The sequence below is a fragment of the Coregonus lavaretus genome, assembly GCF_964263955.1.
Source record: "Coregonus lavaretus genome assembly, chromosome: 28".
Taxonomy (NCBI): Eukaryota; Metazoa; Chordata; class Actinopteri; order Salmoniformes; family Salmonidae; genus Coregonus; species Coregonus lavaretus.
In genome coordinates, this window is record NC_140015.1 from 6855690 (window position 1) to 6871625 (window position 15936).

The following is a 15936-nucleotide window of genomic DNA, read 5'->3' on the forward strand; positions in this document are numbered from 1 at the left end:
TCCCGATCTCCACATGTTGTTGAAACACCATCGCTCATTATCATATTTTACACAGTTGTCTGCTCTGTCCTGACTCAACCAGCCTCAGGTACTGTATCAATTTCCATGACCTTGGTAGGAAGCTATCTCTGCAGGGGAATCTCAGTATAACTGTACTGCCATTGTTCCTAACGGATCTTCACATGCTTTACTGTGGTCGTTTTTAGTTACCCCACCCTCTCTTAGTCAACCTGTTACAGTAAAACTTCCCTGGGCACTCTCTAAGATGAGAGAGCTCCCTTTTGAGGGGATTAAAAATGCCCCTCTTGGCATCCTTTACCTGCTACACTGGCTTCAAATGCTGTATTTGGCTTGTTTTTGGTTGGACAGAATATACAGTATCTTGATCAGTTTATTTAAAATTATATACATTGATCTTAAACTCTGATTGACCCCAGGTCAGGAAAGTACACCTTTTTAGATGAATCCCAGGGCACCACTAATTGCAAATCAGTTAGTTGGCTTTGGCTTGTTCAGCTCAAACCTCAGCCACACTGAAAGATATAAAGCTTCAGGTAACCTTATAATCCTCTGTGGTGAAGCACTTTTCTTTGAGAAACAGAGGCAAGGGTGTGTGTGAGAGAGTTAGAAGAAGGGAAAAGGAAGAGGGGAGACCCCCCCCCCCAGCTGCAAAGAGAGACCAGAAGCTAGCGGCCCCTAGCTAGTGGCCCCTCATTACCTATGGGTAAATCTGTGGCCCCCCGGAAAGAAGACACCACTCGACATTTACCGGCAGCCATCTGAGAGTACAGGAAAGCAGAAAGCCAAAACATGCATTGGCTAAGCTAAGCCTCCCCACCTCCCCTCCACCCTTACCCACCTACAGTACACATCACAATACAAGCAGTATACTGAGGGGGACAGGTAAATATCTCAGCGGGGGGAAACAGAGGCCGCCTTCCTGACATATGCGTCACACAGCGGTATGTGCCCCCTCTATATAGGTTACCATTGCAGTCCCTTGTGGTTGTTTGGTTCTGCTGCTGCTGACTACTGGATGTGTTTCATGGCAGAGCAACAAACAAACAGAGAAACAGGACAACAGAGAGACAGAGATTCATTCCTCCATCATGCAAGTCCTTTCCAGTCTGGCGTTGGTTCTGAAGAACATTTGGACACTCTCCTTCCTCCGGGACCTTCTGTGTGAATTTGTGGGCACTGCCCTCTTCCTCTTCGCCAGTCTGGCCTCGGTGGTGCTACGGCCCCAGCTTCCAGCCTGGGATGGTAGCCTCTCCAGTCCCACCAGTGATCATCATCTCCATGCCTTGTCCTTCGAGTCAGACCCATCCTCTCTCTCGGACACCCAGCCCCTCTCCGAGTGCCACCCTGACCCCCTGCATGTGGCCCTGGCGTTCGGGGCCTCTGTGGCTGTGGTATCTGTGTGCCTGGGTCCTGCTACCTCTGGAGGAGGGGTCCACCTGAACCCGGCTGTGACCCTGGCTCTGGCTGCAGGACTGAGGGTGAGCCCCTGGAGAGCTGTCCTCTACGTGGGGGCACAGCTCCTCGGTGCACTCTGTGCCTGTGCCCTCCTCATGGGAATGGTGCCTGCCCCACTCAGAGGGCATTTGGGGCTCAACGAGGTGAGTCACATCTGATTCATTTTTATTTGATTCTAGGTTGTAGTGAAGTATTGTTTTTCTGTAGTATTATAGCTTCCGAAAATACATTATTAGAAATGTTTTGCCAAAATCTTCTTTGTATTTTTGTATTTTTGCTTAATTGATTATGGGTGTTTATGGGTTATGGGTGTTATAAACATTATCTGTAAAATGTTTCTTTTTCCAGGTAGCCTTGGGTGTCCACCCATGCCAAGCCTTCTCAGTGGAGACAGCCATCACCTTTCAGCTGGTAGTCTGTGTCCTCGCTACGTCACGACCCAAATCAGCCTTCCACCTCCTGGGTCCTGTAGTGGTCGGCTTGTCTGTCACTTTGGGAAATCTAGTAGCGGTAAGGAAGATGACAGATCCTATTTGTGTTAGTTTAAATTCTGTCTGGCCACAATAGAGTTGCTATGGGTAATTTGATGGATTTTGTCAATTAAAACATTTTGTAGATCTTTACATTTGTCTTATCTTTTGATTTCATGCCCCCCCTTCTCTCTTATTCTCCCTCTCTCTCTCTTTACCTTCTTCCTCTGACCAGATTGGGTACACTGGCTGTGGGATGAATCCTGCTAGGTCTTTTGGTCCAGCTGTGGTCACTTTAAAATTTCATAACCATTGGGTGAGTCTGGCCAAGTTGACTATCTCTCATTGTGCTCCATGAAAATTACAAAAGTATATTGACGCTATTTACTAACATCACACCATAGTGCACACATACAAAACTACTTACAAAAAAAGTATCTCTCTCCTCTGCAGGTGTATTGGGTGGGGCCGTGTGTGGGGGCGTTACTTGCTGGCCTACTACATGACCTGGTGCTCCACCCACGATGGGGTTGCCCTGGCGACTGGTTGGCTGAGTTTAAGGAACTGTTTCCCAAGGATCCACTTAAACAGCCCACCACCTTGGAACACACAGTGGAGTAGAGATGGAGGCAGTTCTCTTACCATTCTTCGACCATTGACCAAAGGTGACCACACACCATTCTCTGATATCTGACCACTTGCCACTGGTGTACACAAGTGGCCATGCTAGCTGGGTCCATCGTTGAGTAACACGGAGTGAAGAAACTCAAAATGTGTACACATCTACAGTATTCATGCACATCTACATTGTAGCTATGATAATATACTCTGCTGTATTCTCTGGGAGACTGCGCTCTCTTCTCTTTCCCTGAATGTACTGGCTAGTTTCCTTTCTGGCTAGTTCTGCGATATTTCAGAACTGAACAAAGCACTAATCCACCATCTCAGGTTCTTCACAATCATGTTGTTTGTCAGCTTGACTTCATTTTGTGCATCTTTGTACCTCTCTGAGGTGTCGAACCATCTGTAGATGCAGACAATTTATATTCAGACCAAAGCCTAGATATTTGTATGAGTGTCCAAGGTGATTTCATTCAGGTCAGTTAAAGTACGGGTACAGTTCTTCAACAAGCTGTGTAATCATTCACATTATGGGACAGATCACTATGATATGTGTTTTTATATAACACTATCATGGGGTTTGTCCTGTTATACATATTTCAATGACAGCTGTATGACTCAGTAAAATGTTCTTTATTATAGAATTAATTCTACATTTGTTTTTCACTAAATTGAAACAGAACATTATGTTTTTCATGTCCTCTGTGCAAGAGTTTATTAAAGCTGAAAACACCAAACTTATGAGTCGTCCTACCGTGTGTACAGGGGAGGGGAGTGTAAAGTGAGTGTGAAGCTACAGGAGTCATTTTGTGTCAGGTCCACTTACATTTTCCATCTGTTTCCATGAATTGTCATGCCCTGGGGAGGACTCATCTGGGAAGGAAGGGGTTGGGTGTAATCTCTCAAACCCAGCAACCCCGCCCTGTGTGTGTCTCTGTCTGTCTCTCTCCCTCTCTCTCTCTCTTTCTCTCTCCCAACTGAGAGAAAAAAAATTGAAAAAATAGTATTTGGATTCACATCCCGATAGTGTTATACCTTGGTTATGCACACTCTTGAATACTTAATACAATGTTTTTGTTTTTTTCATTGATGTACTATGACAGACATTGTTGACAAGTTAATATAACACTATAAATATATGTGTGTGAGAGCTGCAGTTCTGTTCTGACAGATTCACATCTCTTCACTTCATTGCACAAAATATTCTCTGCAAAGTCCTATCTGCAGGAAACAGTTAGAGATACCATATTTGGTGGCATACACTCCACTCACCACAATGCTATGAGAGCTGCAAAGAAATTTCGCTTAGCAAGAAAAACATCCTTCAACAACAATGCACTATCGATGACAGCCCTCTCGACGTTACTGTGTAAGTTCCCTGCCTTGCGGAAACAACTGAAGATGATAAGAATTACTCACATCGGAAGAACACATTTGGCAAGAAATTTGGATTACTGTTTCACTTGCAGTGAGGGAGCCTTCCTTTAGGTCAGGGAGTTGACGTAGGGACAAAAGCGGTATAGCTGAAAAAGATGGAGGAACACCGGATTCATATATCAATACAAATGATGGGTCTCATGCTATTTGCTCTCCCACATTACTCTGACACCTTAAATCTAAACCTGGTTAACTTCACGGAGTTCTCTGGCCCTGAGGGAAGCTTCTTTGGCTTCTCTGCAGATTTCTATCAGTTTAGCAACAACACGTGAGTATTGCAATGTACTATTTGGTAAGTTTAGGCTTTTCTTCATTCAGTAGGGTTTGCATAGTTTTTATGGTATCTGTAAAACTACACAAATTAGTGGATTTGGCTATTTCAGCCACACCCGTTGCTGACAGGTGTATAAAATCGAGCACACAGCCTTGCAGTCTCCATAGAGAAACATTGGCAGTAGAATGGCCTAACTGAAAAGCTCAGTGACTTTAAAAGTGGCACTGTCATAGGATGCCACCTATCCAACAAGTCAGTTTTTCAAACTTCTGCCCTGCTAGAGCTGCCCCGGTCAACTGTAAGAACAGTTATTGTGAAGTGGAAACATCTAGGAGCAACAACGTCTCAGCCGCGAAGTGCTAGGTTACACAAGCTCACAGAACGGAACCAGCGCGTAAAAATTGTCTGTCTGCAGTTGCAACACTCACTACCGAGTTCCAAACTGCCTCTAGAAGCAATGTCAGAACAAGAACTGTTCGTCGGGAGCTTCATCAAATGGGTTTCCACGGCCGACCAGCCGCACACAAGCCTAAGATCACAATGAGGAATGCCAAGCATCTGCTGGAGTGGTGTAAAGCTCGCTGCCATTGGACTCTGGAGCAGTGGAAACGCGTTCTCTGGAGTGATGAATCACGCTTCACCATCTGGCAGTCCGACAGACTAATCTGGGTTTGGCGGATGCCAGGAGAATACTACCTGCCCCAATGCATTGTGCCAACTGTAAAGTTTGGTGGATGAGGAATAATGGTCTGGGGCTGTTTTTCATGGTTTGGGTTAGGCCCCTTAGTTCCAGTGAAGGGAAATCTTCATGCTACAGCATACAATGACATTCTAGATGATTCTGTGCTTCCAACTTTGTGGCAACAGTTTGGGGAAGGCCCTTTCCTGTTTCAGCATGACAATGCCCCCCATGCACAAAGCGAAGTCCATACAGAAATGGTTTGTCAAGATCGGTGTTGAAGAACTTGACTGGCCTGCACAAAGACCTGACCTCAATCCCATAGAACACCTTTGGGATGAATTGGAACGCCGACTGCGAGCATGCCTAATCACCCAACAACAGTGCCCAACCTCACTAACGTTCTTGTGGATGAATGGAAGCAAGTCCCCGCAGCAGTGTTCCAACATCTAGTGGAAAGCTTTCCCAGAAGAGTGGAGGCTGTTATAGCAGCAAAGGGGGGACCAACTCCATATTAACCTCTTAAGGATCGGACCCTATACATTACTTTCACTCATCTAGATGGCCGGGCGGGGTGGGTGTGGAGCCAGAGACAGCAGGGGTTCAAAATGTAGAACTCAGTTCCTACATTTGAATATAAAAATTGATTTAATCAAACAAAACTGTGCTACATTTTATCTCTGGGTCCCTTAGGATGACAAATCAGAGCAAGATTACTGAATCTAAGTACATTATTTACCTTCAGAGGTGAATGTATCAAACAGTTGCCATGATACGTTTTTTTGTTGTTGTGCACTCTCCTCAAACAATAGAATGGTATTTTTTCACTATAATAGCTACTGTAAATTGGACAGTGCAGTTATATTAACAATAATTTAAGCATTCTGCCCATATAAGACATGTCTATGTCCTGGAAAGTTTGCTGTTACTTACAACAGTCATGCTAATCACATTAGCGCACGTTAGCTCAACCGTCCTGTATACGGGACACCAATCCCGTAGAGGTTAATGCCCATGATTTTGGAATGAGATTTTGATGAGTAGCTGTCCACATACTTTGGGTCATGTAGTGTATATGCTGGTATTACTCTTATATTAAATTGGGCAAGGTACAGTTGAAGTCGGATGTTTACATACACCTTAGCCAAATACATTTGTGGTCCTCTGTAGCTCAGCTGGTAGAGCACGGCGCTTGTAACGCCAAGGTAGTGGGTTCGATCCCCGGGACCACCCATACACAAAAAAAAAATTTATGCACGCATGACTGTAAGTCGCTTTGGATAAAAGCGTCTGCTAAATGGCATATTATTATTATTATTACATTTAAACTCAGTTTTTCACAATTGCTGACATTTAATCCTAGTAAAAATTCCCTGTCTTAGGTCAGTTAGGATCAATACTTTATTTTACGAATGTGAAATGTCCGAATAATAGTAGAGAGATTTATTTAAGCTTTTATTTCTTTCATCACATTCCCAGTGGGTCAGAAGTTTACATACACTCAATTAGTATTTGGTAGCATTGCCTTTAAATTGTATAACTTGGGTCAAATGTTTCGGGTAGCCTTCCACAAGCTTCCCACAATAAGTTGGGTGAATTCAGGCCCGTTCCTCCTGACAGAGCTGGTGTAACTGAGTCAGGTTTGTAGGCCTCCTTGCTCGCACACGCTTTTTCAGTTCTGCCCACAAATGTTCTATTGGATTGAGGTCAGGGCTTTGTGATGGCCACTCCAATACCTTGACTGTGTTGTCCTTAAGCCATTTTGCCACAACTTTGGAAGTATGCTTGGGGTCATTGTCCATTTGGAAGACCCATTTGCGACCAAGCTTTAACATCCTGACTGATGTCTTGAGATGTTGCTTCAATATATCCACATAATTTTCCTTCCTCATGATGCCATCTATTTTGTGAAGTGCACCAGTCCCTCCTGCAGCAAAGCATCCCCACAGCATGATGCTGCCACCCCGGTGCTTCACGGTTGGGATGGTGTTCTTCGGCTTGCAAGCGACCCCCTTTTTCCTCCAAACATAACGATGGTCATTATGGCCAAACAGTTATATTTTTGTTTCTTCAGACCAGAGGACATTTCTCCCAAAAGTACGGTCTTTGTCCCCATGTGCAGTTGCAAACCGTAGTCTGGCTTTTTTATGGCGGTTTTGGAGCAGTGGCTTCTTCCTTGCTGAGCGGAGTTATCAGGTTATGTTGATACAGGACTCGTTTTACTGTGGATATACAGTGGGGAGAACAAGTATTTGATACACTGCCGATTTTGCAGGGTTTCCTACTTACAAAGCATGTAGAGGTCTGTACTTTTTATCATATGTACACTTCAACTGTGAGAGACGGAATCTAAAAATCCAGAAAATTCCATTGTATGAATTTTAAGTAATTAATTTGCATTTTATTGCATGACATAAGTATTTGATCACCTACCAACCAGTAAGAATTCCGGCTCTCACAGACCTGTTCGTTTTTCTTTAAGAAGCCCTCCTGTTCTCCACTCATTACCTGTATTAACTGCACCTGTTTGAACTCATTACCTGTATAAAAGACACCTGTCCACACACTCAATCAAACAGACTCCAACCTCTCCACAATGGCCAAGACCAGAGAGCTGTGTAAGGACATCAGGGATAAAATTGTAGACCTGCACAAGGCTGGGATGGGCTACAGGACAATAGGCAAGCAGCTTGGTGAGAAGGCAACAACTCTTGGCGCAATTATTAGAAAATGGAAGAAGTTCAAGATGACGGTCAATCACCCTCGGTCTGGGGCTCCATGCAAGATCTCACCTCGTGGGGCATCAATGATCATGAGGAAGGTGAGGGATCAGCCCAGAACTACACGGCAGGACCTGGTCAAAGAGCTGAAGAGAGCTGGGACCACAGTCTCAAAGAAAACCATTAGTAACACACTACGCCGTCATGGATTAAAATCCTGCAGCGCACGCAAGGTCCCCCTGCTCAAGCCAGCGCATGTCCAGGCCCGTCTGAAGTTTGCCAATGACCATCTGGATGATCCAGAGGAGGAATGGGAGAAGGTCATGTGGTCTGATGAGACAAAAATATAGCTTTTTGGTCTAAACTCCACTCGCCGTGTTTGGAGGAAGAAGAAGGATGAGTACAACCCCAAGAACACCATCCCAACCGTGAAGCATGGAGGTGGAAACATCATTCTTTGGGGATGCTTTTCTGCAAAGGGGACAGGACGACTGCACCGTATTGAGGGGAGGATGGATGGGGCCATGTATCGCAAGATCTTGGCCAACAACCTCCTTCCCTCAGTAAGAGCATTGAAGATGGGTCGTGGCTGGGTCTTCCAGCATGACAACGACCCGAAACACACAGCCAGGGCAACTAAGGAGTGGCTCTGTAAGAAGCATCTCAAGGTCCTGGAGTGGCCTAGCCAGTCTCCAGACCTGAACCCAATAGAAAATCTTTGGAGGGAGCTGAAAGTCCGTATTGCCCAGCAACAGCCCCGAAACCTGAAGGATCTGGAGAAGGTCTGTATGGAGGAGTGGGCCAAAATCCCTGCTGCAGTGTGTGCAAACCTGGTCAAGACCTACAGGAAATGTATGATCTCTGTAATTGCAAACAAAGGTTTCTGTACCAAATATTAAGTTCTGCTTTTCTGATGTATCAAATACTTATGTCATGCAATAAAATGCAAATTAATTACTTAAAAATCATACAATGTGATTTTCTGGATTTTTGTTTTAGATTCCGTCTCTCGCAGTTGAAGTGTATCTATGATAAAAAATGACAGACCTCTACATGCTTTGTAAGTAGGAAAACCTGCAAAATCTGCAGTGTATCAAATACTTGTTCTCCACACTGTAGATACTGTTGTGCCTGTTTTCTCCAGCATCTTCACAAGGTCCTTTGCTGTTGTTCTGGGATTGATTTGCACTTTTTGCACAAAAGTATGTTCATCTCTTGGAGACAGAACGCGTCTCCTTCCTAAACGGTATGACGGCTGCGTGGTCCCATGGTGTTTATACTTGCAAACTATTGTTTGTACAGATGAACGTGGTACCTCCAGGCGTTTGCAAATTGCTCCCAAGGATGAACCAGACTTGTGGAATTCTACAATGTTTTTCTGAGGTCTTGGCTGATTTCTTTTGATTTTCCCATGATGTCAAGCAAAGAGGCACTGAGTTTGAAGGTAGGCCTTGAAATACATCCACAGGTACACCTCCAATTGACTCAAATGATGTCAATTAGCCTATCAGAAGCTTCTAAAGCCATGACATCATTTTCTGGAATTTTCCAAACTGTTTAAAGGCACAGTCACCTTATTGTATGTAAACTTCTGACCCACTGGAATTGTGATACAGTGAATTATAAGTGAAATAATCTGTCTGTAAACAATTGTTGGAAAAATTGCTTGTGTCATGCACAAAGTAGATGTCCTAACCGACTTGCCAAAACTATAGTTTGTTAACAAGAAATTTGTGGAGTGGTTGAAAAACAAGTTTTAATGACTCCAACCTAAGTGTATGTAAACTTCCGACTTCAACTGTATGTGGAGTTTGAATGGCTTTTCATCACATGCTTGTCTGAAATCCCAGAGGTTATTTTAACCCTAGTTTTTTCTGTCCCACAGCATCAGTGTTGTGGTTGGGGCCCCCAGAGCCAACACCAGTCAGCCAGGAGTCACTGAGGCGGGGGCTGTGTATCTCTGTCCCTGGGCACAGACAGGAGGGGCCTGTACTACCATGACCTTTGACACAAAAGGTAAACCTTTACGTATCAACAGTCCTATTCATGCATTTCTCTATTTTTTACTGATGCTGTGAACATATTAGCATACTGTAGATTAGTAAGTACAGTACCAGTCAAAAGTTTGGACACACCTACTCATTCAAGGGTTTTTCTTTATTTGTACTATTTTCTACATTGTATAATAATCGTGAAGACATCAAAACTATGAAATAACACATTTGGAATCATGTTGTAACCAAAAAAGTGTTAAACAAATCAAAATATATTTTATATTTGAGATGCTTCAAAGTAGCCACCCTTTGCATTGATGACAGCTTTGCACACTCTTGGCATTCTCTCAACTAGCTTCATGAGATATTCACCTGGAATGCATTTCAATTAACAGGTGTGCCTTGTTAAGTTAATTTGTGGAATTTCTTTCCATCTTAATGCATTTGAGCCAATCAGTTGTGTTGTGACAAGGTAAGGTTGTTATAGAGAAGATATCCCTATTTGGTAAAAGACCAAGTCCATATTATGGCAAGAACAGCTCAAATAAGCAAAGAGAAACGACAGTCCATCATTACTTTAAGACATGAAGGTCAGTCAATACGGAACATTTCAAGAACTTTGAAAGTTTCTTCATGTGCAGTCGCAAAAACCATCAAGCGCTATGATGAAACTGGCTTTCATGAGGACCGCCACAGGAAAGGAAGACCCAGAGTTACCTCTGCTGCAGAGGACAAGTTCATTAGAGTTACCAGCCTCAGAAATTGCAGCCCAAATAAATGCTTCACAGTTAAAATAAAAGACACATCTCAACATCAACTGTTCATAGGAGACTGCGTGAATCAGGCCTTCATGGTCGAATTGCTGCAAAGAAACCACTTCTAAAGGACACCAATAAGAAGAAGAGACTTGCTTGGGCCAAGAAACACGAGCAATGGACAGTAGACCGGTGGAAATCTGTCCTTTGGTCTGATGAGTACAAATTAGAGATTTTTGGTTCCAACCGCCGTGTCTTTGTGAGATGCACATTAGGTGAACAGATGATCTCTGCATGTGTGGATCCCACCGTGAAGCATGGAGGAGGAAGTGTGATGGTGTGGGAGTGCTTTGCTGGTGACAGTCAAACTATGAAATAACACATATGGAATCATGTAGTAACCAAGAAAGTGTTAAACAAATCATAATATATTTCATATTTGAGATTCTTCAAAGTAGCCACCCTTTGCCTTGATGACAGCTTTGTAGACTCTTGGCATTCTCTCAAACAGCTTCACCTGGAATTATTTTCCAACAGTCTTTAAGTTGTTCCCACATATGCTGAGCACTTGTTGGCTGCTTTTCCTTCACGCTGCGGTCCAACTCATCCCAAACCATCTCAATTGGGATGAGGTCGGATGATTGTGGAGGCCAGGTCATCTGATGCAGCACTCCATCACTCTCCTTCTTGGTCAAATAGCCCTTGCACAGCCTGGAGGTGTGATGGGTCATCGTCCTGTTGAAAAACAAATGATAGTCCCACTAAGCGCAAACCAGATGGGATGGCGTATCGCTGCAGGATGCTGTGGTAGCCATGCTGGCTAAGTGTGCGTTGAATTCTAAATAAATCACCAGTGTCACCAGCAAAGCAACCCCACACCATCACACCTCCTCCATGCTTCACGGTGGGAACCACACATGCAGAGATCATCCGTTCACCTACTCTGCATCTCACAAAGACACGGCGGTTGAAACCAAAAATCTCAAATATGGACAAAAGGACAGATTTACACCGGTCTAATCTCCATTGCTCATGTTTCTTGGCCCAAGCAAATCTCTTCTTCTTATTGGTGTCTTTTAGTAGTGTTTTCTTTGCAGCAATTTGACCATGAAGGCCTGATTCACACAGTCTCCTCTGTACAGTTGATGTTGAGATGTGTCTGTTACTTTAACTCTGTGAAGCATTTATTTGGGCTGCAATCTGATGTGCAGTTAACTCTAATTAACTTAATCTCTTCAGCAGAGGTAACTCTGGGTCTTCCTTTCCTGTGGGGGTCCTCATGAGAGCCAGTTTCATCATAGCGCTTGATGGTTTTTGCGACTGCACTTGAAGAAACTTAGAAAGTTCTTGATTTTTTCCAGCTTGACTGACCTTCTTGTCAAAGTAATGCTGGACTGTCATTTCTCTTTGCTTATTTGAGCTGTTCTTGCCATAATATGGACTTGGTCTTTTACCAAATAGGGCTATCTTCTGTATTCCACCCCTACCTAGTCACAACACAAGTGATTGGCTCAAACGCATTAAGAATGAAAGAAATTCCACAGTAACCATGCACACCTGTTAATTGAAATGCATTCCAGGTGACTACCTCATGAAGCTGGTTGAGAGAAAGCCAAGAGTGTGCAAAGCTGTCATCAAGGCAAAGGGTGGCTACTTTGAAAAATCTCAAATATAAAATATATTTTGGTCACTTTTTTGGTTACTACATGATTCCATATGTGTTATTTCATAGTTTTGATGTCTTCACTATTATTCTAAAATGTATAAAATAGTACAAAAAGGTTGACAAACTGAGCTGTCTGATGTAAATACAGGTGATGAGGTTTATCCTCACCAGAACTTAGTGATAAGGTCCTCAAAGTCCCACCAGTGGTTTGGAGCTACTGTGCGATCCTCCGGAAACTACATTGTGGTGAGTTTTTCCAGCCATTGTGGCACAATACTCTTCCCACTCTCTCTGACTCTTTGAAACCAGTCACTCATTGTGCTGTGAGTCTGACGGCCGCTGTATACAGTCACTGTGCAGTATAGAATGCATCAGATATCGATCCTCTAAATCTTTTACACAACCCCTCTCCCTCCCTCGATATATTTTCTTTCCTCTCCCACTGTCATTCTCCCTCTATCATTATGTTTCTCCCAACCACCAACCTACTCCCTCTTTCTACCAATGTTATGTTTGTCTGCCTCTGCTCCTTCTTAATTTACATTCTCCACATCACTTTGTATTACCCTTCTCTTGATCTCTATATCACTTTCCTTCTCCCACTCTTTCTCTTTCTCCCTCTCCTCCCTTCTCTCTCTCTCCCTCCCTCCCCCTGCGCCAGGCCTGTGCCCCCCTGTTCCACTGGAACGTGATAGACGTGGGTGAACGTGACGAGGCCCAGAACACTCCAGTGGGTAACTGCCTAGTGTTGAACACACTGACGGGGAAAACGGTTGACTTCTCCCCCTGCAAAGAAGTCATGACGGAGAAGGTTTACAAAGCCCTGAAGTACAGTAAGAGATATTAGTCATGCCATTAGTACCTGTACAGTACAGTAAGAGGTTCCTCTGTTGTCCACTCAAAACTTAAAGGCTGCATTTATGCATTCAGCCCACTTTTGATCAGAATTAACGCAGCCAAACAAGCATCCAGTCAGAACTGTGGTGGTAATTTAGTATTATTGTCACTGCTATGCCTCAAAACTACTAGGGTATTCCTTCTTAAAATAGCAGTTGACTTCATGTTCACAAGTTTGCCTGCTGGTCTTTCTTTCTACTCTGCGTGTTTTCATCTTTAATCCTAATCTTGATTTTCAGATAATGACAGACGATACTGTGAAGTGGGATTTAGCTCCGACATAACAAAGGTGCCCACACTCCAAACTTTTTCTTTTTGATTCATATAATGTTATACATTGCACAGTAATGTAGCAGAATAGATCAGTAATGGTTAGAGCCACATAGTTTATGATATTGTAAGGTAGTAATTACACCAACAGTGTTATGACACCATCTATAACAATAATTGGATTTGTTTCTTGCTGTACTATTCTAGGATGGAAGGCTCCTTATTGGTGCCCCTGGAGGCTACTACTTTCAAGGTAACATGTGCCCTCTGGTGTTCAGAGTGTGTTAACAAAATTATTAGCCTGGTTAAACCAGATTGAACACTACACTGAGGTAAAACAGTGGTGAGTGTAGCGTTCAGTCTGGTTTAACCAGGCTACAACATGGTGGCTTCCATAATTGCATTCATCAACACTCCTAGGTAGAATGTGTACATTAATAGCCCTGTTGTTAGGATGTCTCCAGGAAGGTAATGGTTGATGATGACTGAGCATGATGAATGATCATATTACTAGTCTCTGGAAAATTCCATACCTAGAGCAACAGCATGTCAGAACATTGTTAATGTGGGAGGCAACCCGTCTGCTTTATTATACTAATATCACTGTGGAATATTATGAAATAAATATGTATAAACATCACTAAAGTGTATTCTCCAAATGCTGGTTGCGGTGCTTAACCTTTCTGTTGCAGGTCAGATCATCAGTGCAGGACTGCTTGACATTGTCAACAGTGCCAAGAGACAGAATGCCAAACCTTATGTGGCAGGACAAACCCATTCCCCTGAGACTGGTGGATACGATCGTTACCATGGTAAGAGGGTTACACTCAAGACTTGTGGTCTAAAGCAATTGTTTTCAAGCCTCTTCTCAGAGACGCCCAGATGTTTCACAATTTTGTTGTAGCCCTGAACTAGCAAACCAAATTCACCTAATCAAGGGCTTGATGATTAGTTGACAAGTTGAATCAGGTGTGCTACCCCGAGAAGATGTTTGAGAACCACTGGCCTAAAATATTCAGTCCAATGATATTCAGAGACAGTCTCATTAGTTCAATAAACCAGAAAGGTTGATGCGTTACACTGGTTCGCCAACAGGGTATTCTGTGGCCACTGGCGAGTTCACTGGAGACTCAATACCAGGTGAGAAAGTTTCTGTCAAAAGGGTCCACACAACCAGATAATTACTAGCCTGGTCCCAGTTTGTACTATCATTCCAACTCATTGTCATGCCAAGCATTTGTTCATGTTTGGCATGACATGGAATGGCAAGGGGTGGAATGTTAGCACATAGGCCCACAGACTGGTGCCCAGGCTAGAGAATAACTTCCTACACTTTATGTGCCTGGTAGTGATAGTGACAGCTGTACAAACCTTCAAACATTTGTCGGTAAGATACAAAAGGTTGAAACATTTCTCAATAATTAATTATTGTGTTTTAAATCCAGTATTTATTTTCTGTTTCAGATTATGTGGCTGGGGTGCCTAATGACCGCAACACAGCAGGAACAGTAAGGGCTCCCGATGGCGTTATGATCATTTACTTTTCATTTATTAGAGAGTGATCTAAGCTAATGTTTTGGTTTTTATCCAGGTCAAAATCTATGATGGAAATTCAATTGACTTTTTGGGAGTGAAACACAGATTCTTAGGCTCTCAGGTGAGACTATGCTTACATAACTTACATCATACTTTATTTTGATTGACTTGTTTACAGGATGAAGAAGTGATCACTATGTGACATCATGTCTATACAGATAGGCCTATGTGTTGATATCTGAGTGATGAGCGATGTAGTCCACTCAAAACCACATGCATCTTTCATCTTGCAGGTGGCCTCTTACTTTGGCCACAGCGTTGCAGTGACTGATATTAACAATGATGGGTAAGTAAGTCAGAACTCTCTTACTTGCTTTTTTTAGTCCTTGATCATTGAAGTATTAAACATGAATTAACCACCTGACAGCATCTAAGCCACTGGTCGCTAGTTTGCTGTCTTGAGGAACCATGAAAAAGAGCTCAAATGTCCAGCCGTTCTTGCTCTGTCTACTACAGACGAGATGACATCCTAATCGGGGCGCCCCTCTTCATGGAGCGTGTGTCAGGCCAGCAGTTACAGGAGGTGGGCCAGGTGAGTGAACACCTGATGAGCCCTGGGTGGTCGAAATGTTATCAAATAAATCTATCACATGGGAGCATAGTGTGCAGTCTCCATTCACCTTTTATTAACCATTTTGTTTATAACCAGCACCTGCTCCGAGACAATGGATGTGTGTAATCCTTTCCCAGGTGAGTGTGTACCTGCAGAGAGAGCGCTCCACCTTCCACTCCAAGCCAGACCAGAAGCTGACAGGTTCCCAGGTGTACGGACGCTTTGGCAGCACCATCGCCCCCCTTGGTGACCTGGACAAGGACGGTTTTAACGGTGAGGCTCTGATATACAGTAATTTGACTTTTAGTACATGTATCTGCCCTTCTACTATAGTAACTGCCTCAGGGGCAGCAGAATCGGAAGTATTTGCTTTTCTGGGTAACTTAACCAAGGAATATTATTAAATATCCTCCACAAAACACTTTAATCTCCTTTCAGAAACAATCTTTGATTTCATGATTCCCTCTTGAAATGCTCAATTTTCTAATGGTGGGGAATGGTTTTGTCATAGCAGTGTTTCGATACACT

General features: G+C 43.4%; 1 protein-coding gene across 1 annotated transcript in view; it reads left to right on the forward strand.

Annotated features, from left to right (window-relative positions):
* Window positions 1–1109: 1109 nt before the first annotated feature.
* The window catches only part of itga2b (integrin, alpha 2b), a gene marked incomplete at its 5' end in the record, with an annotated part of 29066 nt that continues 14239 nt past the window's right edge, over window positions 1110–15936 (forward strand). The window contains 15 exons of the mRNA XM_084145485.1: window positions 1110–1619; window positions 1825–1986; window positions 4100–4272; window positions 9563–9693; window positions 12241–12338; window positions 12754–12925; window positions 13229–13278; window positions 13467–13512; window positions 13952–14071; window positions 14355–14399; window positions 14724–14767; window positions 14851–14916; window positions 15089–15141; window positions 15312–15387; window positions 15546–15681. Of these exons, the coding sequence (XP_084001611.1) occupies window positions 1110–1619; window positions 1825–1986; window positions 4100–4272; window positions 9563–9693; window positions 12241–12338; window positions 12754–12925; window positions 13229–13278; window positions 13467–13512; window positions 13952–14071; window positions 14355–14399; window positions 14724–14767; window positions 14851–14916; window positions 15089–15141; window positions 15312–15387; window positions 15546–15681 (1882 nt within the window). The remainder of the gene's footprint in view (window positions 1620–1824; window positions 1987–4099; window positions 4273–9562; window positions 9694–12240; window positions 12339–12753; window positions 12926–13228; window positions 13279–13466; window positions 13513–13951; window positions 14072–14354; window positions 14400–14723; window positions 14768–14850; window positions 14917–15088; window positions 15142–15311; window positions 15388–15545; window positions 15682–15936) is intronic.